Source organism: Myxocyprinus asiaticus, chromosome 33 (assembly GCF_019703515.2).
Source record: "Myxocyprinus asiaticus isolate MX2 ecotype Aquarium Trade chromosome 33, UBuf_Myxa_2, whole genome shotgun sequence".
Lineage (NCBI taxonomy): Eukaryota > Metazoa > Chordata > Actinopteri > Cypriniformes > Catostomidae > Myxocyprinus > Myxocyprinus asiaticus.
Genome location: NC_059376.1, coordinates 30,523,625 through 30,547,932, shown reverse-complemented (window position 1 = coordinate 30,547,932; position 24,308 = coordinate 30,523,625). Strand labels below are relative to the sequence as shown.

Genomic DNA, 24,308 nt, shown 5'->3' with positions numbered 1-24,308 from the left:
AGCCCATCTGGCACCAACAATCAATTAATGTTCACACCAACCATCAGAATGGGGAAAAAATGTGATCTCAGTGATTTGAACCGTGGCATGATTGTTGGTGCCAGATGGGCTGGTTTGAGTATTTTTGTAACTGCTGATCTCCTGGGATTTTCACACACAACAGTCTCTAGAATTTAAACAGAATGGTGCCAAAAACAAAAAACATCCAGTGAGCAGCAGTTCTGTGAATGGGAACGCCTTGTTGATGAGAGAGGTCAGACTGGTTCGAACTGACAAAGTCTACCGTAACTCAGATAACCACTCTGTACAATTGTGGTGAGAAGAATAGCAACTTAGAATGCTATTCTGAGATGCGGGTTGGTGCTATTTTGGCGGCATGAGGGGGACCTACATAATATTAGGCAGGTGGTTTTAATGTTGAGGCTGATCGGTGTATATACTGTATATATATATAATAATAATAAATCTATCCATCTGAATGAGTTGTTGAAATCTGAAATGCTGCTTTCATACACATGTGCTTAGAAAGTCCCAAACTAATTATTGTTAGTTGGTGAGTTTTGACCTAAAGGATGCAAAAATAAATTTAGCATCACATTGCGAAATTGTGCAGTATGCAATGTGATGTGAAGGGGTATGTAAGAATTCATTGTCTCAATTTAAAGGTACTTTTTGCAGCACTAGCACATTAAACACTTCACCTTTAAAGGTTTGTCATGGTGAAAAATGGTGCTTAGTGTGTTTATACATTTGGAATCAGTGTGTATAGATCTTTGAAAGGGAGCAGAGCATTAGGTTCATATATATGATTATGGGACTCATTTCTGGACCTAGCTCTAATTGATGGTCGGAAACAAGGTGCTTTCCATGTCCTGACTAGCTATACATACTCCAGAGATCCCCATAATGGATAATGGCCCAGGAAAAGAGGAAGAGAGAAAGACTTAAAAGGGAAACAGTGAGGTGGCCCCTTGTTAGAATCCAGAGCTCAGAAACATTTAAATACTATGTGTGTGTGTGTATTTACACTTTTACAGAAGTCTTTTAGTGTAATGCCCTCTTCCACTCTCTCTCTCTCTCTCCTTTTCCATAACATACAGTATAAAGACCCTTCTATAAGCATAAACAGAATTTGAACAGAAGCTGAAGTATGAACAGTCAAAACTATTTCAATTTTAATGCTAATTTCTTATTTTATTTCAATTTTTATTTGTTATTATTTGTTTTAATTCTAGTTTCATATACATTTTGTATATAGAATGAATTTTAGCAGTCTACTGGTCTACTCCTGTTTAATTTTTTATTTAACGTATGCAGTGGTTGAGCATTATAACCAATCACAGACAAGTCTGTTGCTTGCTTTCTGTTTATATCTGATTCAAAATGTTAATAATAACTTTGTTTTTTCTGCTTCTAAGAGGGCCAATGTGAAGTTGAACATTTAGGCAACTAATCTTGATTTACTGATGTTTAAAACAGCAATAAATGAATTCATTAATTATTAGTTCTCAGCTTCTTTTGGATATGTAGCTGACATTAAGTATATGGCACACAGCTGATCCACCCAAATTTAGTATTTTAATGTAAATTCTATTAATAGTAATGAATCGTAATTACAATATCAAGGGAAATAATCATCAATTATGATTTTTGTCATAATTGTGCAGCCCTGTTGTTACACATATGACAACAACCCATTTAAGTCTGTGGCAGCTAAAGTTGACCAAGGTTATACCACTCTTTCCATATGAATATACTTTTTTGGGTGACTTTGTATGTTTTAAAAACAGTCGCCGTATAAGGTGATAAATGATCGGTGGGGAAAATCTTATCTCTATCTTTGCATAGCTTTAAATGAGAGTGTCTATATCGAGATATGTGCCCACCAGTCACTTAAGTTACGCCATTTAAATGATCTTTTTGCAAAAATGGATCTGCACAGAATGTGAAAAATTTTTCAAATACTTTTAATTTAAAAGACATTTCTAGGAAAAGTCTGGTCATTAATGTGTTAATGAGTTCACATTTAATGTATAGATAGATAGTAAAGTTTTAGTGTTGGGAATTGTCACAGAAATTAGATAAACAGCCATTAAAATCCTTGGGTTGTGATTGATGGGAATAGATGAACAAATGCCTCTCAATATTTTGTTTAGAATTTCATTTACAGTTTTTCTCAATCGCTTTGGCACAATCGTCGAATGACTATTAAACTTCGTCAAACTATATGACTAACTATATGAATATTAGGTCATTTGTTCACATGACTGTAGTCATTTATAATTGCTTTGGCACAAAATGCATTGAGTAAGTCTTGCAAATCAAAATAGTTTGCATTAATTTGCTATTGAATGATATTACTCTCAAATACAATTATACACATTCATTGTTGTCATGGTTTTATGTGTTTTTGTTCATGTTTTGTGTTAATGTCTTCTATTTTGGAAGTTTAGTTCCTGTTGTATAGTCATGTGTTCCATGTCATGTTATTCCCTGTTTCATGTCATGTGGTCCCCTGGTCATGTGATTTCATGTTTCCCTCCATGTTCATGTGTCTTGCTTTCATTGGTTTATTGTCTTGTTACCTTGTTATCAGTTCTGTCTTGTCATTGGTTATCATTGTCATGTTTCTCCCTTGTCCATGTATTTAAGCCTCATGTTTGCCATTGTCCATTGTCAGGTATTGTAAGTGTAACATTGTTGGATTGTTCAAGTCAAGTCAAGTTAAGTTTATGTTTATGTTTATGTTTTGTTTCACGTTTGGATTTATGGTTGTTGTGTACTTATGTAAATAAACTGCACCTGGGTTCTAACTTCATCATCGTCTCTTCGTCTACCTGTTACCAGCCTCGTTACAGAATACCTGACCGCAAAATGATCCCAGCAGTTCAGCTTCTTCGTTTATGTCAGGGGAATCATCCCCTGGACTAATATGTAGAGGACTTCTGTGCTCTGGCCTGCAGGGTCGACTTTAATGAGATTGCCCTCAAGGACTGTTTCCGTTTTGGGCTGAATGAGCCAGTCTCCTCCCTGATGCCTGACGGTTGGAGTACCTACAGTCTGACTCAGTATATTGACCTTGCCCTGCTGATAAGTGGTTCACCGTTCACTGTGGGGGAGGCGGATAATGAGCCAGAGTCCCACGTCACGACCACTGAGCCAGAGTCCCACGTCATGTCCGCCAAACCAGCGTCCCACGTCGTGGTCGACGAGCCAGGGTCTCACGTCGTGGTCGATGAGCCAAGGTCCCATGTCATGGTTGACGAGCCAGGGTCCCACATCGTGGTCGATGAGCTTGTGCCACCTTCTGCCCCAGATCCTGAGTCTGCTCCATGCCATGTCACAGCCACACCTCGGCCTGCTCCATGCCATGTCACTGCCACGCCTGATTCTGCTCCATGCCATGTCACTGCCACACCTGAGTCTACTCCATGCCATGTCACAGCCATGCCTCGGCCTGCTCCGTGCCATGTCACAGCCACGCCTAAGTCTGCTCCATGCCATGTCACAGCCACGCCTGATTCTGCTCCATGCCATGTCACCGCCATGCCTAAGTCTGCTCCATGCCATGTCACTGCCATGCCTGATTCTGCTCCATGCCATGTCACCGCCATGCCTGAGTCTGCTCTATGCCATGTCACTGCCACGCCTGATTCTGCCCCATGCCATGTCACTGCCATGCCTGAGTCTACTCCATGCCATGTCACCGCCATGCCTGAGTCTACTCCATGCCATGTCACCGCCACGCCTGAGTCTGCTCCATGCCATGTCACCACCACGCCTGCTCCATGTCATGTCATAGCAACACCTGAGCCTGTCACAATAACGCCTCAGTCTACTTCATGCCATGTCACAGCCGAACCTCAGTCTGCTCCATGCCATGTCACAGCCAAGCTTCAGTCTGCTCCATGCCACGTCTCAGCCAAGCCCCAGACTGCTCCATGCCATGTCACCTATGCTCCACGGTCCAGGCCCGCCTCTGCTCCACGGTCCACTGCTCATGCCTGCCACAGCCAATGAGTCAGCATCCACGCCTACCATGGCCAAGTCAGGATCCTGCCGTACCATATTACCATTTCGTGCCATGTAACCACTTCAAATCCACCCCCCCCCCACAGCCCCCAGCTACCTCTTGAACTCTGTGTTTTGTTTTTGGGGCGTAGTGGGCACCTGGGTTCTAACTTCATCATTGTCTTCATCAGCCTGTCTTTGCCATCAGCGTTACAATTGTGTAAATCCCTACATGCTAAATAGAACAACCAACAATCACAATAACCTGTCACACATATATTAGATACATAATAGTTATGTGGTATTTTTGTAATAGTTGTCAGATGGATAGACTTGTATGTACAGGTAAGAATTCATCATTGTACACTACACAGTGCTGTAATCTCCTTGTCTTTCAGTATTGACAAGTACAACCTGTATATACAGAATATGTTACACAATGTGGGATATGTGTAACTGTATGATTTACAATATCTACTGTAAATTATTTCCTAAATTGCTAAATTGCCTTACTATCTTTTATAGAGAGTGATGTAGCTGGAGGCTGATGAATCCCCACATGTTTTTGTGTATTATGTTAAGGCAGGATTTAACCTGACCAAAGCCAGGAGACGTGGCCATAATATTATTGGTCACCAAGCCACTGTTGATGTGCCAGGCCAGTGTGGAGGGAACATTACAATGTGTGCTGCCATATGTGGGAATGGTGTACTCAGCCACATTCCCATCAATGGGCCCTATAACACACAACGTCTCCTCAATTTCCTGGAAACTCTTTAGAGGGATCTCATTCCTGAGAATGAGAAGGGGTTGGTAAGAAATGACTTGCCAACGTATGTTATAGTTTGGGACAACGTAAGTTTCCATCCTTCAAATACAGTCAGGGAATGGTTTGTTGCCCACCTACGTTTTTTGATGGAGTTTCTCCCACCATACTCCCCATTCCTAAATCCCATTGAGGAGTTATTTTCTGCATGGAGATGATCACCGTCTTAACGACCAGTTGTCCTTACTGAGCGCAATGGATGCTGGTTGTGAGGATATCACAGCAGATTGTTGTAGGGGATGGCTGCATCATGCCAAAAGATTTTTCCCTCGTTGCATTGCAAGGGAGGATATCAGGTGTGATGTAGATGAAATGTTGTGGCCAGACAGAGAGAAGAGATTGGAAGACCCATGAGATTGATGAACTTGCAGCATATTTTATTTTTTCTTGCACATATTGTAGTTCCTGAATTTTGCTGTTGAATATATTTTTTTTTCAGTACAAGCTTTCTTTAGAGAGGTAGAAAGCACAGAAGGAGAGAGCACACAGATACCTTATCAGACAGTACAGCCATTATCTGCCCTGTGTCTGACCTTTGCAGGAAATATGAAACAACAGAGTAAAATTCCCTCCCTTCCTCCTCTCACCACTCCCTCACAATTTTCCTTAAATGTTCATTCTCTCTCTGTCTCTGTCTCTCTCTCTCTCTCTCTCACTGTATGTGTGTGGTGTTGAAAAGCTTTAATCTGTTAGCGTGTATCTGGGTGAAGTGGAGAATTATAGGCCATCCATCAGAGGGAACCTGCTGCAGCAAAAAATGACCCCAATACATCATGCACAATCACAATTCCACTAATATACTGTACACACATACACGCTCCAATACAACAGACTTGCATGATGCTTAAGAACAGGACCAGAAGCAAGGTAGTACAGTATGTTTATGCATTTGTGTGTGTGTGTGTGTGTGTGTGTGTGTGTGTGTGTGTGTGTGTGTGTGTGTGTGTGTGTGGGCGGGTTTGGGTGATTTACAAGGACTTTTTTTTAGGTTACAAACTGATAATTACAAGGGTATTATGCTATAAATGTGGTTTATGAGGATATTTCTAGTGTCCCCATAATTCAAATAACTTAAAAATCATACTAAACGATGTTTTATTGAAAATGTAAAAATGCAGAAAGTTTTTTGTGAGGGTTAGGTTTAGGGGTAGGGTTAGGGTTAGGGGATAGAATCTATAGTTTGTACAGTATAAAAATCATTATGTCTATAAAGAGTCTTCATAATGATAGCTCATCAACTTATGTGTGTGTGTGTGTGTGTTGTTTGTTTTTTTGTTTTTGTTATTTGGTTGTTTTTTATGGGCTGTATAGTCTTTATTAATAGTCATCCAAACACGAACACAAAACTGCTGCATGTCAATACACAATAACAGACAGTCTAAAGATATTGATACTTAAAGTACAGATCTGAAGAGCTGAATTTTGGAACATTGAGACTGCACAGTGGGTGGGGCTATCCAATATGACACAGCTGTAATTTGAGCTAAAGCAGCACAATTTATGATACCATTGTTGTCACGTTCAGAATCAGAATCAGAATGAGCTTTATTGCCAAGTGTTCTCACGTACACAAGGAATTTTTTTGGTGATAGGAGAAACAAGTGCACACAGAACACTGCAGTGAGACAGAATATAAAACAAGGTAAGAGTATAAATAGACATACAAATAATAGGACATATAACAGAATGGCATATACACGTGCAAGTGGTAATGTATGTGCAAGGTAGGGGTATGTACAGTTATTGAAATAAATATGTGAATTTACATATGTACATGAGATCTGTATTTACATTATTGCACTATGGGGGAGTCCTGAGGCAGTTTAATTGTTCATGGGGAAAATGGCCTGAGGGTAAAAACTGTTCTTGTGCCTGGATTTCCTGGCACTCAGTGCTCTGTACTTCCTCAGCTGGCAAAGGAAGTACAACCTCTGCTGAGCCTTCTTCACAATGGAGTCTATGTGGGTGTCCCGACTTGCCTTAAAGGGACTTAGTTAGAACGAAAGCTGTGTCCCAAACGACACACTATACACTTACACTATACATTCAGCCATATAGTGGGGTCTTTTGCAGTGCAGTCATTTGTGTACAGGAAGAAGAGCAGTGGAGACAGAACGCATCCCGGAGGAGAACCAGTGCTAATAGTGAGGGTCCCGGATGTGACCCTCACTAGCCCAGTCTCACTAGCTGCTCCCTATCTGTCAGAAAGCTGGTGATCCATCGACAGATTGGGGTGGGCCTGGGTCAGTTTGGTTGAGAGAAGATCAGGCATGAATGTATTGAAGACTGAACTGAAGTCCACAAATAGGTTCCTTGCATAAGTACCAGGTCTGTCGAGGTGTTGCATGATATAATGCAGTCCCATATTGACAGCATCATCCACTGACCTGTTTGCTTGGTAAGCAAACTGAAAGGGGTTCAGCAGGGGTCCAGTGATGTCCTTCAGGTAGGCCAAAACCAGTCTCTCAAACAACCACAGACATGCGAGTGACAGGTCTGTAGTCATTAAGTCCTGTGATTTAAAAAAAAAAAAAATTTGGAGACCGGAATGATGGAGCATTTGAAGCAGCAGGGAACGTCACACTGCTCCAGTGATATATTGAAGCTCTCTGTGAAGATGGGGGCCAGTTGGTCAGTGCAGACTTTCAGATAGGCAAGTGAAACAATGTCTGAGCCTGAAGCTTTCCTAGTCTTTTGTTTCCGAAAAACCCGGCACACATCCTCCTCACAGATCATAAGTGCAGATTGAGTAGCAGGAGGGGGGAGGAGGGGGGTTCCAGGAGGTGTTGTTGTGAATGTGAAGTGAAGATCAGAGCGGGGGAGGGGTGTGAGACTGGGCTTTTCAAACCTGCAGTAAAACACATTTAGTTCATCAGCCATTAGTTGACTCTCTACAGAGCAAGGGGGAGTTGTCTTGTATTGGTAATGCTTTTCAGGCCCTTCCACACAGATGCAGGATCGTTGGCTGAAAACTGTTTTTTCAGCTTATTAGAGTAGCTTCTTTTAGCCACTCTGATTTCCTTAGTCAGTGTATTCCTGGCCTGGTTGTACAATATTTTATCCCCACTTCTGTAAGCATCCTCTTTGGCATGATGAAGCTGTCTGAGTTTTCCTGTAAACCATGGTTTATCATTGTTGAATGATAAAAATGTCCTAGTAGGGATGAACATATCCTCACAGAAACTGATATATGATGTCACAGTATCTGTGAGCTCATCCAGGTCTGTGGCTGCAGCCTCAAAAATACTCCAATCAGTGCAGTCAAAGCAGGCTTGTAGTTCCAGCTCTGCTTCATTGGTCCATCTCTTTACAGTCCTTACTACAGGCTTAGCTGATTTTAGTTTCTGCTTTTAGGTTGGGTGAAGATGAATCAGACAGTGATCTGAGAGTCCTAAAGCTGCACGTTGGACAGAGCGATATGCATCCTTTACAGTGGTGTAGTAGTGATCCAGAATATTTCTGCCTCTGGTGGGGCATGTGATGTGTTGATGTGTATGATAATGTTTTTTCCACAGTATCAATAACACCAAATACAAATGCCTTAGTTCAGTACCCATATGCTGTCTTGCTGGCAGTTGTAACTCAACTTGCCATGCAAGAGGAGCACTTGCGATTACAGCTGTGTGTGAATGCCTGTCTTGGTGAGCTTTTGGAAACTGTGTTGAACTGGTCCATCCAGATGCAGTAAGTACCAATTGTTTACATATATATAACCTTGAAAACAAAGGGTAATATATACAGATCATGAGCCAGGAAATTTTGTTTAAATTTTTTTTAATAAAAATACGGCACAATGCCATGAACCTCACAAACTTTGGCAAATCTAGCCACTATTTTTTTGTCATAATCACCTGTTTTAAAACCTATTTACAGCCTATCTTCTAAACTAACTCAAAACACCCACTGAATCAATAGGCTAAAACAGTGTTTCTCAACCAGGGGAGACCACGGACCCCTAGCGGTCCGTGGCGTAATTGCAGGGGATCCGTAGAATCATTTAAAATATATTTGAAAATCACGCTGTTGAGAGAGAGAGAGAGAGAAAGAGAGGCAATGACAAACTGAAAATCTTACTTGGTGAAGGACCCACTTCACCCTTAGTGGCCGAACGCATTAACAAATGCCACAAACTACGAAATGAACACACATCCAGCACATGTTTCAGCAGTTTAGTTTAGCTACAGTTATTTATTTATTATTATTATTGTATTTATTTATTTACATTTTACTATATATGGCGAGCACAATTATATGTCTTTGTTTTCTTAGTTGTTTCTTGTCTAGTTTTGTTTTGTCTTATTGTTCATGTCCATTTTATTGTATTCAATTATTTGTTTTTCTTGTAGTGCTTTGGCAGTATGTACTTACTGTATGTCATGCCAATAAAGCAATTTGAAAGAGAGAGAGAGAAACACAGACAAGACGCATCTGTGTACTGTAAGTTGCACTGACAGAGGTTGTATTCGGAAGGGATTAGGACCCAGAAGCAGCCGCCTGCATGACTTCCCTTCAGCCGCTTAGAATCAGATGTGAAAACATCTTTGCTTTAAGTAATGGTGTGTAACAGTTTTTCATATTCTGTTCATGTTTATAAAAAAAATAAAAAAACGCGACAAATATGCCACGTCTGTTTATATGTAACTTTTCACTGTATACAAATAAACAGTTTTTAGTCTGAGTAAAACAGTATGCCTGTTGTATTCTATTCATTCATTAATGTCAGCGGCTGCCCTTCTGTTATTATTTCTGATATTTTCAACCCCCTTTGCTATGCAATAATTATCCGGTTCACTGACTGAATGTTCTTACAATGATAAAATGTAATTTTGAGGGCATGTGAGGAGTTGTTTTGCCAGCAGCTAGAGTTTGTTAACACAATACTGTTATGATGGACAAAATATTGTGCATAAACTAATTAATGATGGCAAAATACTCTTTAAAAAACTACTTTGAAACACTACCATCTCGATGATGTTTAATGTTTGTGTGTAAGCATATGTGCAGTGCGTTTGACCAGACATCAGTTACAGTAGGTACATATTATGTAAAAGTAGCTTTGGACTAAAAATCACAGGACCTTTAGGAAATTAGGATGATGAAATAAATGGTGGTGTCAGGGGGTCCTTGAGATTGTTTTTGAGATATGATGGGGGTCCAGTACTCAAAAAAGGTTGAGAACCACTGAATACTATCAATCATATACACAGTGTGCTATGAACTTTGGAAAGCTGAAGGGATAATATAGTGTTTTTTAAAATAACATTTTAAAGTACATAGTGTTACAGGCACGCAACTTCTGATCTTTTTGTGTAACTGAGGATGAGAAAAAGGTTAGTGGGACCTTTAAGTTTTAGTTTCAGTAATATTCAAAGATTTGCTACATAAATGACACCTCAAAGATGTAAGATGTAAACTTTTATTATTAAGTTTATTATGTTCCGATATTTCATCAAAGTATGGCCCTACATATATCCATAGAGGTCTGGGCTAAGCCGCAAATATCCACTGACCCTAGAACCACCCCTGGTTACACCCTGGTTACCCAACTTGCCTTAAAGGGACTTTGTTAGAATGTAAGTTGTGTCCCAAACAACACACTATACACTATACACTTACACTATACACTCAGTCATATAGTGTATACATTTTAAAAGTGTAGTACTGTCCCAAATGGAACACTTAACAGTTTTTCACTACACGGAAGCATTCGCCGTTTAACAGCTGACGGAACTGATGTTTCAAACGCAAGTCATGTGTTGCCGCTACCTCTAGCAATTTATCTAACCTCAGTTCAACACTTATTTCTCAAACGACACATATTAACACAGCGTAAGTGATAGTAAAGCTCTCAACTCACATTTGCAAGGTGCTGTCTTCACTGAAGTTTCGCTAGTTGCCTCACTCTCCATTATTTACAGTTTTGTCAGACCAGCAACGTATCCGAATAACTCCGCCCCTTCCGCTATGTACGGTAGCCCGCGAGGTTTGAGTGCATGAAGTGTCCATCGTTCCACACTCCGTTTTGATGGTTAAAGAAGTGCATCATCTGGGTACTTACAGTACACTTCTTTTTGTTTCATTTTTAGTGTAAACATACTACTTGCACTACTTACACTACAAAATGGTGTAGAACAGTGCAGAAGTGTGTTGTTTGGGACGCACCTATAGTTTCAGTATATGCTTATGTGAGGTTTTCTGTTTGTTTGTTTGTTTGTTTTTTTGGTTGGTTGTTTGTTTACCTGTGACGTGTCATGGTTGAAGATGATGGAGTTGAGATCTCCACAGTTGTAGTGTGTTATGAGGTCCTCGGTGGTAAAGGCGTCCTGCAGAATGCCTGCACGCAAACTCTCATGCTGCAATAGAGTCTGATTCAGAGCAAACAACACCTGCAGAGAGAGAGAGAGAGTCAGTCAGTTATTAATTTTTAGCTTGTAAAGTACACAAGCTTAGTCATTCTCACTCCCGCACATACAAATATGATGTCACATCGGACTCAAATAGCCAACAATGTGTTCTCTTACACATAATCACAAACACACTCTTTATTTATTCATACGCTATAAACATAGACCATGGAATATGAACATTTTCCTTTCAGAGGTAGCCAAATATTACACCAACAAAAGGCTAGACACCAGGTACAAATATGTGCCATAAAATGGCCTGTTTCCAGAGCAACAGGAATGAGAGAGAAAGTGAATGTGTGAGAGACAACTCTATCTCCAGGGTCCAAGGGTTGTAAATTTACAGCCCCCATTAAAATAAAAAGTAAACCCTCTTTAGATATAATTTATGCTGTGCAACAGCCACAGACCACAGCGACACTGCAGCTGTCCCAGACTCCTGGGGTTAAACTTCACACTCCTGCCCACTCCACTCTCACGCCATTCCTGATTGGCTGAGTCGCTCAGCTCCGGCTGTCAATCACAGTTAAGCGTTTTGACAGGAGAGCCCATTGGAGTTGGGAGGGGGGAGTTTTTTCGGTTATTTTGCGTGGAAAGGTAGATTGAATTTCACAGTGTCAGGCATTCTACAAGCTAACACATTCGTACCCGATCATGTGTGGTCAGTTGATTTGTGTACATGATTACACCTGTCTATTCTGGCTGGGACCCGTCATGCTAATTGCCTTGAAGACTTACAGAGAGGATGTGTTTGTGAGTGTGTGTGACAGAAATACAGTAATGAAAATGGACTATGAGAGCAGTTACACTAATAGATTTATTTGCAAGCTTAAAGGCTACAGAAGATTTAACCCCTGGCCCTCAGAGAAAGGCTGGAAATGAGAGTTTGTGCTTTTCTGTTTAGCACTGAGAAAACAGAGCCTTCTCTGGTGAAAAACAGATTGTTGTTTTATCCACTGAAGTCAATGTGCTGTGAATTTTGTCTGTAGTTCGGGCCTCCAATCATAAATGAACATGCTCCTTAGTTTAGAAATGTTGGAGATGTGGCTAACTGGTTTGCACACATGCTCCAATATGTTAAGTGGTGGCAAGAGTTCAAGTGGCTGACAAGAAATCGAGTCTGGCTTGCATCATTTACCCCCATATTTGTGGGTTGTTTTTTTTTTGGGGGGGGGGGGGGGGTTGTTTGTTTGTTTTGTTTTTGACCATTCAACATAAAGATTATGAAATCGAATGAAATTGGGGGTTTGTTGCTTTTATTCCACGTCTGCTAGATTTGAGAACATCTATATGCTCATAAACGTTGAGACAATTATCTTTTAGCAGAAATACACATCTTCCTCTTCCTGGAAGAACAGATCAAAATATCGATGAATCTTTTTGCACTTACAGGCATATCCAAATTTTTCCAATAAAATTATCCAATAAAAAAATTCTTTAGATGGAAAATATCCCTCCCACTAATACCACCTACCTCTGATTGGCAATAGCAAGCAGCAAATCATGGTTCAATGCATGTGACATAAAATATAAAGGCTATTTGATATTTAAAAAAAATTCAAAATATACAATAGATACAGACCTAATTTCCTGTTTCAATAGGAAATACATCAACACAGGAAATAAAATGGCACCCTTTTCAAGCCATCTCTGTTTGTGTAAAAATATTTTAAACTTTACGTGAACTGAACTGAAGAATTTTCAACCTCATGGACAATGGAAGTGGTGGTGGTGGAGGGGGGTTATTATTTAATCTATTAAACAGTTTTTAAACCATCTATTTTCAGCCTAGTGCTCTGCAGATCTTTGTATCCCTGCCAATGCGGTAATCCTAAAATGGGCTGCGATCAAACCGGCACCAGAGCAGCGCAAATGCACTCCATCAATCTCACTTCACATCCAGCCAATGCTATGTGCTCTGAGCCGACCCCCTGCCGGCCTTGTAATCGCTGGCCATTTATTTCAGTATTGCGTGAGTTGTTTTACTGTCTTTATTTTTTACGTTGCCCTGTCATGATGGGTGTTGCCCTCCTGTGCAGATGTGCTCTGGCTCTAGTATGCCACGGTGTGTGCCCACACATAGGTACTTTATAGTTATGCCAGCTGCTGCAGGGGCCACGGCACGCTCAGATTACGAGACGGGTGTCTGACCCATCTGCCCTGCTTCTGTGGTAGTGCCAAAAATTAGGAGTTTCCCTTAACCTTAAGCACATTCCATGTGAGAAATAGAGAAAATGAAAGAATGACTGGGATGTGATTGATTAAAGGGATTAAAGGATGGGACAGAGAACATGAGAGTGTGCCAGGCTGGGAGACCATCAAGCCGACCAATTGAACAATAGCTTGGTTTGCTGGTCTTAGATAGTATCCCAGCCTGGCCAGGCTAGTCTGTTGGCTGTTTTAGAGGGGTTTTGGGACTTTTGACTGGTCAGGTCGGGAGACCAGCTAGATGACCAGCAAAACCAGCTGAACACCAGCTTAAATCTGGTTTGCTGTTCTTAGCCAGTCTCTCAGCCTGGCCAGGCTAGTCTGTTGGCTGTTTTAGAGGGGTTTGGGAGTTTTCTGCTGGTCAGGCTGGGAGACCAGCTAGCCGACCAACTAAACCAGCTGTACACCAGCTTAAACTGGTTTGCTGGTCTTAGCCAGTGTCTCAGCCTGTGTAGGCTAGTTTGTTGGCTGTTTTTAGAGGAATTTTGGGAGTTTTCAGCTGGTCAGGCTGAGAGACCAACTAGCAGACTAGCTAAACGAGCTAAACATTAGCTTAATCCTGGTTTGTTAGTGTTAGCTAGTCTCTCAGCCTGACCAGGCTAGTGTTTTAGAGGGGATTTGTGTACTTTTCAGCTGGTCAGGCTGGGAAATCAGCTTGCCGACCAGCTAAACATCAGCTTAAAACCTGTTTTTTTTTTTTGTCTCAGCCAGTAACTCAGCTTGGCCAGGTTAGGCTGTTGGCTATTTTAGAGGGGTTTTGGGAGTTTATAGAGTGGTTAGGCTGGGAGACCAGCTAGCTGATCAGCTAAACCAGCTGAACATCAGCTAAAATATGGTTTGTTGGACTCAGCTAGTCTCTCAGCCTGACCAGGCTGGTCTGTTGGCTGGTTTTAGAGGGGATTTATGCACTTTTCAGTTGGTCAGGCTGGGAGACCAGCTAGCTGACCAGCTAAACCAGCTGAAAACCATCTTAAACCTAGCCAGTCTCTCAGCCTGGTTAGGCTGGTCTTTGGGCTCATTTTAGGGGGTTTTGGACAATTTTCACCTGGTTAGGCTGGGTGACCAGCTAACCATCCAGCTAAATCAGCTGTACACCATCATGGCCAGACTAGGAGACCAGCTAGACCAACTTAGCCAGGTTGGGAGACCAGCTTGAACCAGCTAAAACCAGCATACCATCTTTGGCTGGTTTAAGTTGTTTTTCTCAGCAGGATAAACACAAAAACCCCTCTGCACACAAAATAGCTTGAAGAACCCACCTGCTCCTGGAACTTCTAACCTTCTCCCAAGCATTGCATTCCAAAATTTAATTAGCATTTGGAGAGGCCAAATGGAGAAAAAGTCCAAGGGAAATAAAAAACAGCAGAATGCTAATTACCAGGTGAAGTTCCCAAATGAGAGGAGGAAAAAGAAACAAACTGTTTTGTTGACAGTTTGGTAGCTTCAGGTTTTGTTGATCCAATTATTCAAGTTCTGTTGATCCAAATCTGTATGGAAATGGCTTAAGGGCAGATTTCTTTTGCAATAAACCAAAACGTATGCGACAAAGAGTTTTTTTAAGCATGACGTCATCACGCACACCATTTTATCGATAAAAGGCCATTTGAATGGAAACAGGCAGACCTCAGAACTTCCCGATCAGATGGGCACACAGCATGTGGCATCAACTTTTTCGCACCTTCCGTTCTATTTTTCTTTCTTTGTTTTTTTCTTCTGTCCATTCAGCTTTCTAGCATTCACAAACTGATCATCTTAGTTTATGGAAAGTTGAGTGAGGGACAGTAAACGAGGCAGATAACAAGAAAGTGGGAAATAGAGAGAGAGGCAGTTCTGAGGTGGAGAACAGAGGGATGGAGTGAGAGAGGATGGCAAAATAAATAATAGCTGGATGTAGGCGCATGTGCTCCACAGCTGGAAATGATTTAATCTCTTTTAGAGTGGTCAGGGGCATTATGGGAAAAGTGCAGACAGGCACAGGTGCAGTCGGTGGGCAATGCGAGCCAAAATCTGCTCAGTGTATCCAGCGAAAGCTGAGTCAATAATAGCCGAACACAGCTGGCCACTTCAAACCAACATCCTGAGGATGACACTTGTTTTTTATTAGTCATTAATTAGAGGTTATTCTCTCTCTCTCTCTCTCTCTCTCTCTTTCCATATCTTCTCTTCACCCCTTATTTTGCTCTTACTCCTGACTGCCTGCTACCTTTAAAACAACGTACATTTTCTTTAGCAGCTATACAGCAGAAGAAAAAAATTGTTATCTAAGAAAGTTGAATATAATATAAAAATTACAAATATTTGTAAATATCTAAAAATCCTTTAAAAAACAATGCATTCATCTCAGAAGCAGCATATAAGATATTTAGGCTTGCTTTTAGATATATATATAATAGATCTTGAATATAAGTATATTTTGTCTTTACTGCACTCGCAGAAGTAACCAAGTGAAAAAATACACTTATATAAAAAAATACACTGATATTTAAGATACATTCTCTTAAAGCAAGTCTAAATATTGTATATGTTGCTTCTGAAGTAATTGTATCTTGTTTTAAGGATTGTTAGACAATTTTACATGGAAAACAAGACAAAAACACTTGATAACAATAGGATTTTTTGCAGTGAATTTCTTTACTGAATTAAACTTAATAAAAAGTTTTTTTTTTCCCCTATAATTCAGTGAATGTCATTTAGAGGTGTTTTTAAAAGATGATTTTGTCCTCTTTATTGTTATTAAACACATTTAATACAACCTTTTAAGTCGGGGCACAAGCTGAATAATCGGTTAAGAGCTAATGAATAATCACAGAATTGTCGAACAATCATTAGATTAATCGATTATAAAAAATAATCGTTAGTTGCAGCCCTACACTCCAGCAGAGTATGGACATTCTTTCCAATTTTTTGTTGATTGCAAAATATTTTTTGTTTGTTAGTCTGAGTTTAACATATGTAGAGGTAAGCAGTTCATGCAGATGATTGCATATGGCATGACGAAAACAGAGCAGACCTTTCACAAGTTTACTCAGCAGCATTATAACAAAGGACTGTACCACACTACTGTATGTAAAACATTTTTTAGTTCCTCTCTCCTACTAACAGATACTTATGGAGCACTTTCATGACCAGACCTTGCAACTCTCTTTCTTTTTTCTTTTCGTTCTTGTAGTTCCAGTTCCTTCTTTCTTGGAGCCTAGGAATTACCACAAAGAGAAGTTTGGTAGGCCACTGGTGCAGCGGGCGTCCCCAGAAAACCTTTTATTTGGTGACATTTCTCTTCTGCCTAGCTCGACACAAATCTCTTCATCTCTCTGTCTAATCTCTCCATCCAGTCATCTCCATTCTGAGAGTCACTCCATCTCAAACCCGCTGTCAGCCTGCAGTGACCCTCTGGGTTTGTTTAATAAGACACTGGAGAGTTTCTCTTTTTCCTCTCTTTTTCTCTCTTTCACACCCCCTCTCTCTCTTTTTACACTTGTCCAAAAGCAAACTCTGCCATTTGACTTGGCATCCCCAGTAGTGGAGTCTTCAGCCATTCTTTCCCCTATCACAAAAAAGCAAACAAGATGAACAAGGATGAAAATAATCGACTGCTTCTCAGCGCTTCAGCTGCTTCTGTTCTGTGAGAAGAAAAAAGAGGGGAATTACAAGAGAGAACTAAATGGGTAGAGACCAAGAAACCAAGAAAGGACTAAGGGAAAGATGGAATGGAAGGATGAATAAACAGTGAGGAAGGAGAGGAGCATTGTTAAGTTGGGTCAGAGGTCAAACAAAGCTCAGATGCCTGTAAGCCCACAGCTCTAAACAAACACTACGGTAGGGACAAGCCGAGCTGCATGGAGCTTCAGAACGTTTATTAAACCCTGTGACAAAAAGTGAGCTCAGTTGGAAATTATAAAACAGATAGTTCTGACTCTATATTCTGATTCTAAATTCTGAACTTAGCTGTGTTAAATGTTGTTGTAAAATGTCTACAAATGCAGGGGATTTCAAACTGGGGTCCAGGGACCCTCAGGGGCGCTTAAGGGGGTTCTAGGGGGTCTGCAGATAATTTCAGAGAAAGTTTGACATTATTACTGTTTCATTATGCTTTCTAAAGTCTGCCAGTAAATATCAATTAAATTGAAAATGTTTTTCTTCAGGTATAAACACACAATATTACTCCACACTAATGTTTTCATTTTTCAGTTTCCCAGTGCCATCATTTTCCGAAAATGGCATTTTAGTGTAGATAAGAACTATAAACATAGCAAAATCGATGCATTTTCAAACGAAAACGTAGGCATATTAATATGGACGTGGTCTAATAGTGAGTGGAAAAAAGATACACTCTCAACTTAATACACAGTAAATATTTTCAAGAAAATATTTTATACATTTTTTTTTTTTTTGGCTTTAGTACAATAACAGTATAAATGCTAGTAATTTAATTTAGAAAGTGACATGTTTTATTTTTAATAGCACGCTTACTTTTCCCATACCATATAAATGGGTCATTACACTTTAAAATACACAGCAGACTTTTTATTTTAGGATGGGGTCCCTCGCAAGAGGATCATCATATTTTTGGGTTCGTTGCATGAAGTGTAAAAACCTCTGCATAAATGCACACCTGTGACCACACATTCTATAATGATGTATGAAGGCCATTTCCACAGTAATACATTTTCATTTGAAAATGCATTGATTTTGCTATGCTTAAGCCTCTCATCCACACTGGAATGGCATTTTCCTTCACCAACAACAAATTGCATTAGGAAAATGAAAAATATGTTTTCTAACTTATACGGATTAGTGTGTACGTCACCTAAGCTGCTATGTTACTTGGCTACCGCAAACAGACCCTACAGTTAGCATAAAGAACTATATTACTTGGTGTAAGAATAGTTTATTCCGATAATTATTAATAATAAATGTTTATTGGGGTCTGGGTAGCTCAGCGAGTATTTACGCTGACTACCACCCCTGGAGTCATGATTTCGAATCCAGGGTGTGCTGAGTGACTCCAGCCAGGTCTCCTAAGCAACCAAATTGGCCCAGTTGCTAGGGAGGGTAGAGTCACATGGGGTAACCTCCTCGTGGTTGCGATTAGTGGTTGTCACTCTCAACGGGGTGCGTGGTAAGTTGTGCGTGTATTGCGGAGAGTAGCATGAGCCTCCACATGCGGAGTCTCCGCGGTGTCATGCACAACGAGCTACGTGATAAAATGCGTGGATTGACTGTCTCAGATTCGGAGGCAACTGAGACTTCTCCTCCGCCACCCGGAGTAACCGTGCCACCATGAGGACCTACTATGTAGTGGGAATTGGGCATTCCAAATTGGGAGAAAAGGGGATAAAATAAATAAATAATAAATGTTTATTGAACATTGTCTTTTATCATTTTGCTGTTGCCACCAATTTATGAAAGCAATAATCCACTTGAATCCTTTAATCGATTCATAAATAATGAAAATATTTTTGTTGTTTTTTTATTCTAAAAATGCATAATTTTCTTTTAGGGTTAATTTCAGCATTTACTCATCGTCATATTGTTCCAAACCCATGTGACTTTCATTCTTACATGGAACAAAAAAGGACATGTTGGGCAGAATGTCACCATTCACTTTCATTTTATAAGAAAAAGAAAAAAAAGATGCAGTGAAAGTGAATGATGACTGAGACTAAACATTCTGCCTAACATGTCCTTTTGTGTGCCACGAAAGAGAGAAAGCCATATAATTTTGGAACAACATAAGGGTGAGAAATTGATGACAGAATTTAAAAAAAAAAAAAAAAAAGAAAAGTCCATGTTATGTCACTATTTAAATAGCAACATAAATATACACTACCGGTCAAAAGTTTTGAAACCTTACTCATTCTTTATTATATATTTTTGAATAATAGTAAAGTCATCAAAACTATGGAATAACATAAATGGAACTATGGGAATTATGTTGTGACAAAATCCAGAATAAATCAAAACTGTGTTATATTTTAGCATCTTCAAAGTAGTCACCCTTTGCCTAGAATTTGCAGACATGTACTCTTGACATTTTCTCAACCAACTTCTTGAGGAACTTTTTTATTTTTTTTATAAAATTTTAGTTTTATAATGAAATAAATTAATATGGTGGCACAATTATATTTTTGTCTACAAAACTAATTTCAAACATTTAAGCATATGCCTTCAGATCAAAAGATTTTTAAGATCCTGAGAAACATTTCAGTCAAGTGATTCAAAACTTTTGACCAGTAGTGTATGTGTGTGTGTATACAGCACTCTTTCACTGATCTCTTTACATTCTGAAAATACTGTAGTGGCCCTTCCAACTGGGGGAAATACCTGATTCCCACTGCTGTGAGTTTATCAGACCCTGGGATGTCTGATAGCATCTAAACCATATGATGCTCATTCCACGAAAAAGAGGTAGAGAGAGAGAGAGAGGGATAGGGTCCTTCCAAGTTCTGTCTTATCTCTAGCACCGACCTTCGTTCATTTAATGCCCTCAAACAGCTTAATTCTTCTTGAATGATTTGTATTTTTTACAATCTTTTACTGGAGTGCGTGCTTAAACATGATCATAGCACGTAAGTTTGAATATGAAGATAAATGTATAAAGGAAACTGGAGTCCAGACCCCTCCTGTTAATTCATACAGGCAAGTCTGTGTGTGTTTGTGAGAGAGAGAGAGAGAGAGAGAGAGAGAGAGAGGAAAAATTAGAAGCAGGCTGAAATTACTGACTCTGGGGATGTGTGTCATGTTCTTCTGCTCATAGTCACAGATCAGATCTGGAACGCAGCTGGGCCGCTCCCCACCCAAACCTGCAGTCTTATCAACATCTCTCTGTCTTTCTCTCTCTCTCTCTCTCTCTCTCTCTACGATTCATCCTCATCATAATGTTTATTCTCCTTTCATCTCCTCCGTGTCCTACCTTTCCTTTCATGTTTGTGTATGTGTGTGTGTGTGTGTGTGTGTGTGTGTGTGTGTGTGTCCGTGTGTGTCCACCGATTTTGGCGGGATCTGTGTGTGCGTATGTTAGCATATGTTTGTCTGATTGTGTGGCTAAACAGACATGCCATTTCACGGCAAATCCTGTGCAGAAAAGTCAAATTTCACACATATACTGAGCCAGCCCTGCCTGCAGGCCTGCGTCTAGCAGACTAGAGCAGAAACAGAGAATATGTATGTACTGTATGTGTGTGTGTAAGTTTTGCTTAATGGCAGGCATATGTTGACTTGATTGTGTCCTGTGTGTATGGTACATGTGACCTGAAAACATAAAACATAAAAGTGTGTGCTGTCATATCAGTAGCGTTTACTTATGTAGAATGTTGCGTGTGTATAGAGGTGACTGCACCCTTCTAAAAGGGTCAGCCTCCTCCGTCAATTTCAATATATTCCATTACAACACGAATGACTCCTGTCAGCATGTATGCACACACTCCAGCAAGAACAAGCTGTCTGAGCCAGAGTAGAAATAGAGATGGAGCACACACACAGACCGCCAAGAAGACGCACCATGCTCTCTGAACACTGGCAAGAGAGTGAAGTGACACTTTTTTTTCCTGATGGAAAATATGTGCAGTGCCTTAACAGTGTTATGTCATATATTTCTCTCTCCCTCTCTCTTAATGGGATAGTTCACAGAAATCTTGTTCCAAACCCATTTGACTTTCTTCCAAGGAACACAAAAGGTGTTTGTCAGAATGTTAGTGGAAGTGGAATCCAGTTCTGATGTAATGAATTACTATAATGTAATTACTTTTTTAAGTACAAAAAGTGGTGTAACACACAATTTTATATTATTGTAATCAGATTTTATTTAATGACTTTCAAATAAGCAAATTACTTTGGTTAAACAAATTTCCAAAATATTATTTATGTAGAATAAATTTAAGACATGAATTACATTCATATGTACATCTGTTTACATTTTCTCTGAAAGCTGAAGGGCGTGCAGCCCCAAACAAATAATTGTAAGGGAGAAATATGTGGTGCTGAGTGTATGACAGCATCCGATATTGAACAAGGAGAAAATATATAGACATTAAATTGAATTCGTTAAGCAGACAAATAATTTTTTTTATGTTGCTGATGTTTTTTATGTTTTAGAAAGTAACTTAAAGTTATTAGTCCCACCCAATCAATAAAGTCAGTAATCTGATTGCAATTTTTGATAAGTAATTTGTGATTTGTAGTGTATTACCTATCTGAGTAACTTACCGAATACTAGTCATCATTCACATTCATTGGAAAGAATGGAAAAAAGATTAAATGAAAGGGAATGGTGACTGAGACTAACATACCGCCTAACATCTCCTTTTGTGTTTCATGTCAGAAAGAAAGTTAATTGGGTTTGGAACGGCATGATGTTGAGTAAATTATGATTTTTGATTTTCATTTTTGGGTGAACTATCCCTTTAACTTGCCATTCCAAAAGCTTTGTGCATCTTACACTCACATATACAGATGTATGTGGCAAATTTTTTTGTCATGAGATGCTAAATCAGAGGTAAAAAAATAATAATCTCCATTTGGGGACATCAGGAAGGTTACAACATGTACTCACATATATACAGTTAAAAAAAAAAAAAAAAGAATTTAAGTCAAGAACAGTTTTCTTTCAGAGGTAAGGTTTGTCTGCTGTCATTATAATTAGCCTTATATAACAACAATAGAAGTTTATGGTATGTCCTCATTTAGATAGCTCGGTGTGTGTGTGTGTGTGTGTGTGTGTGTGTGTGTGTGTGTGTGTGTGTGTGTGTGTGTGTGTGTGTGCGTGAGAGAGAAGATATTTAATATTTTATGCGTCTGAGTGGGCATATAGCCACGTTATTGGTGTGATGTGCGGGCTGGCTTGGGCAGCCCTCCGAGACTCAGCCCAGCTCTCTCTTTAGATCATCAGAATACAACATGTCAGCTCCCTCTCTCTCCTCCACACCCGTCTACACAGAACAAGGGAAGGGGGGAGAGAGGGTAGCTTGGAAGAGGAGAGTGTGAATTAGAAGCAGATGAAGGCAGGAAGTCACAGCCAGTGTTTCAGCAGGAGCAAGAGCACTTTCACTCTCTTTCATTCCCTCATCCAACACTTCAACTGTACTGTTGGTATTACCATGAGTATCATGAGTACTATCTATTGACTGCTATTGTATTCATATTGAGCTAACAATATTTTTTATACTTTAACCCTACCCCTAAACCCTCATAAAAACCTTTTGCCATATTTTTATTTGAATAAAACAGCATTTGGTACTTTTATTAAGCATTTCGAATTACAGGGACAGTTCCTAATAATGTAGGTGATTTCAGGTTTTTCTCTATTATAGGGGCATTTTGCTCCTCACAATGTATATTACTTAGAAATACACAGCCAGACAAATACTGTACTGAAACAGATACACACAGGCACCCACACAAACATATATACAAACAGGGCTTCTGTTTCCAGTTGTAATCTGCAGCTGGCTGGACTGTTATCTCACCCTGTGCACAAGACAGACACAGAGGAAAGTGGCAAAATGGAAAGAGGGATAGGACAGACAGACATGCAGATGACAGGATGAACACAAGGAAAAAAGACAGAGAGAGCCAAGGGATGGAGCCTGACAGTCAGACCCACAAATGCACACACAGACACACACACAAAAACAGAGAGCAACTCATTGGCTGTGTGCTGGCATTAATTAGAAAATGGGATCCAAAGTTTTCTATCTGTCTCTCTCTGTCATCCCCCTTTTTCTTTCTCTTTCTTTACCCCCCTCTCTTTCTTTTTCATCCCCTCCACTCCAAAACAAAGAGAGAGGTTTGTTACTTTACGAGAATGTTCCACAGGTGAGGGCAGGGCCAATTTGTAAATGGGCCATCGGGCAACTTGCAAAGAGAAGCACTCCAGACTGCAGTCTGTTTTTAAAGTAATTGACACTATATTCACATTTATTTATGTCCCATTTCATTTTAGTCTTTATTAGCCTCTCACAAAGTTATTGTATTATATTTGTGGTTTGTATGCAGGGCAGGGGCATGTCCCCCCCATCTTTGGAAATTTGAGGGGGGGTTTTTTGGCCTCAGTGCCTCAGATAAAACAATAATTTCAAGACCAACCAAAAGCCTCTGCCATCTAGTTGCATCTGTTGTGGAATAAACAAACTCACTTTGTAATATTGTTAGTTTTCCATGGTTTTGTGTGTTCTATAATCTGTTGATCTCACTTAGATTATATTCAGGGTTTATTTGCTGTTATGTTTTCTACTTAGAATTTATATTGAGAGGATACGGGGCGTTGTTATGGGCTTTGATTGGATATATATGTGGATGTTTTTGAATTTATAAATGCAAGGTGGTTAGGTGTGATAGTGATGTAATTCACACTGTTTTGTGTGTGTCTGTAGTTCTGGACTGAGTTTTATAGGAGTTTTCCAGCATCATTAACAGAATTCATAACATCCACAGGGGCGTCTTAACGCACTGGCTTATACGGGATGAAGCCCATGGGCCTACAACTCCCATCAGGCCCAGATCACGGCCATGGGGCCCATTTACCCTTATCCATGTTCACGGGAGGAGCGTGTGTAAACATTTACAGCGGGAGACACGGTTGTTAACAAGGTGACAGTGCTCAACCGTTAAAGGCGTCCATGTAGTGCTTGTTCAATGCAGAGCAGTCCCCCCCCCCACCCCCCGCGGACACAACATGGGCCCAGAGGTACCTTAAAGCACCCCTGATCATCCATATGATGTCTTTAGTTCAGGGATGTCCAAAAGCTCAGAGTTCAGTTCATTTCTCTTGTAAATTTACAGCTGTAGTTGTTTTCCTTGAAAGTTTTATTGTTGTGCGTTTTAGCTGTGTGTGTATGTGTGTGCTTTATGGTGGTGTGTGT

The 24,308-nt window shown here is 40.0% G+C and overlaps 1 protein-coding gene across 2 annotated transcripts in view; it reads right to left on the bottom strand.

Moving 5' to 3' along the window:
- The window catches only part of LOC127424511 (metalloprotease TIKI2-like), a 106,961-nt gene that overhangs the window by 28,873 nt on the left and 53,780 nt on the right, over positions 1-24,308 (bottom strand). For both annotated transcript variants that reach the window (XM_051669812.1, XM_051669811.1), the window contains exon 3: positions 11,077-11,223. In XM_051669812.1, the coding sequence (XP_051525772.1) occupies positions 11,077-11,223 (147 nt within the window). The remainder of the gene's footprint in view (positions 1-11,076; positions 11,224-24,308) is intronic.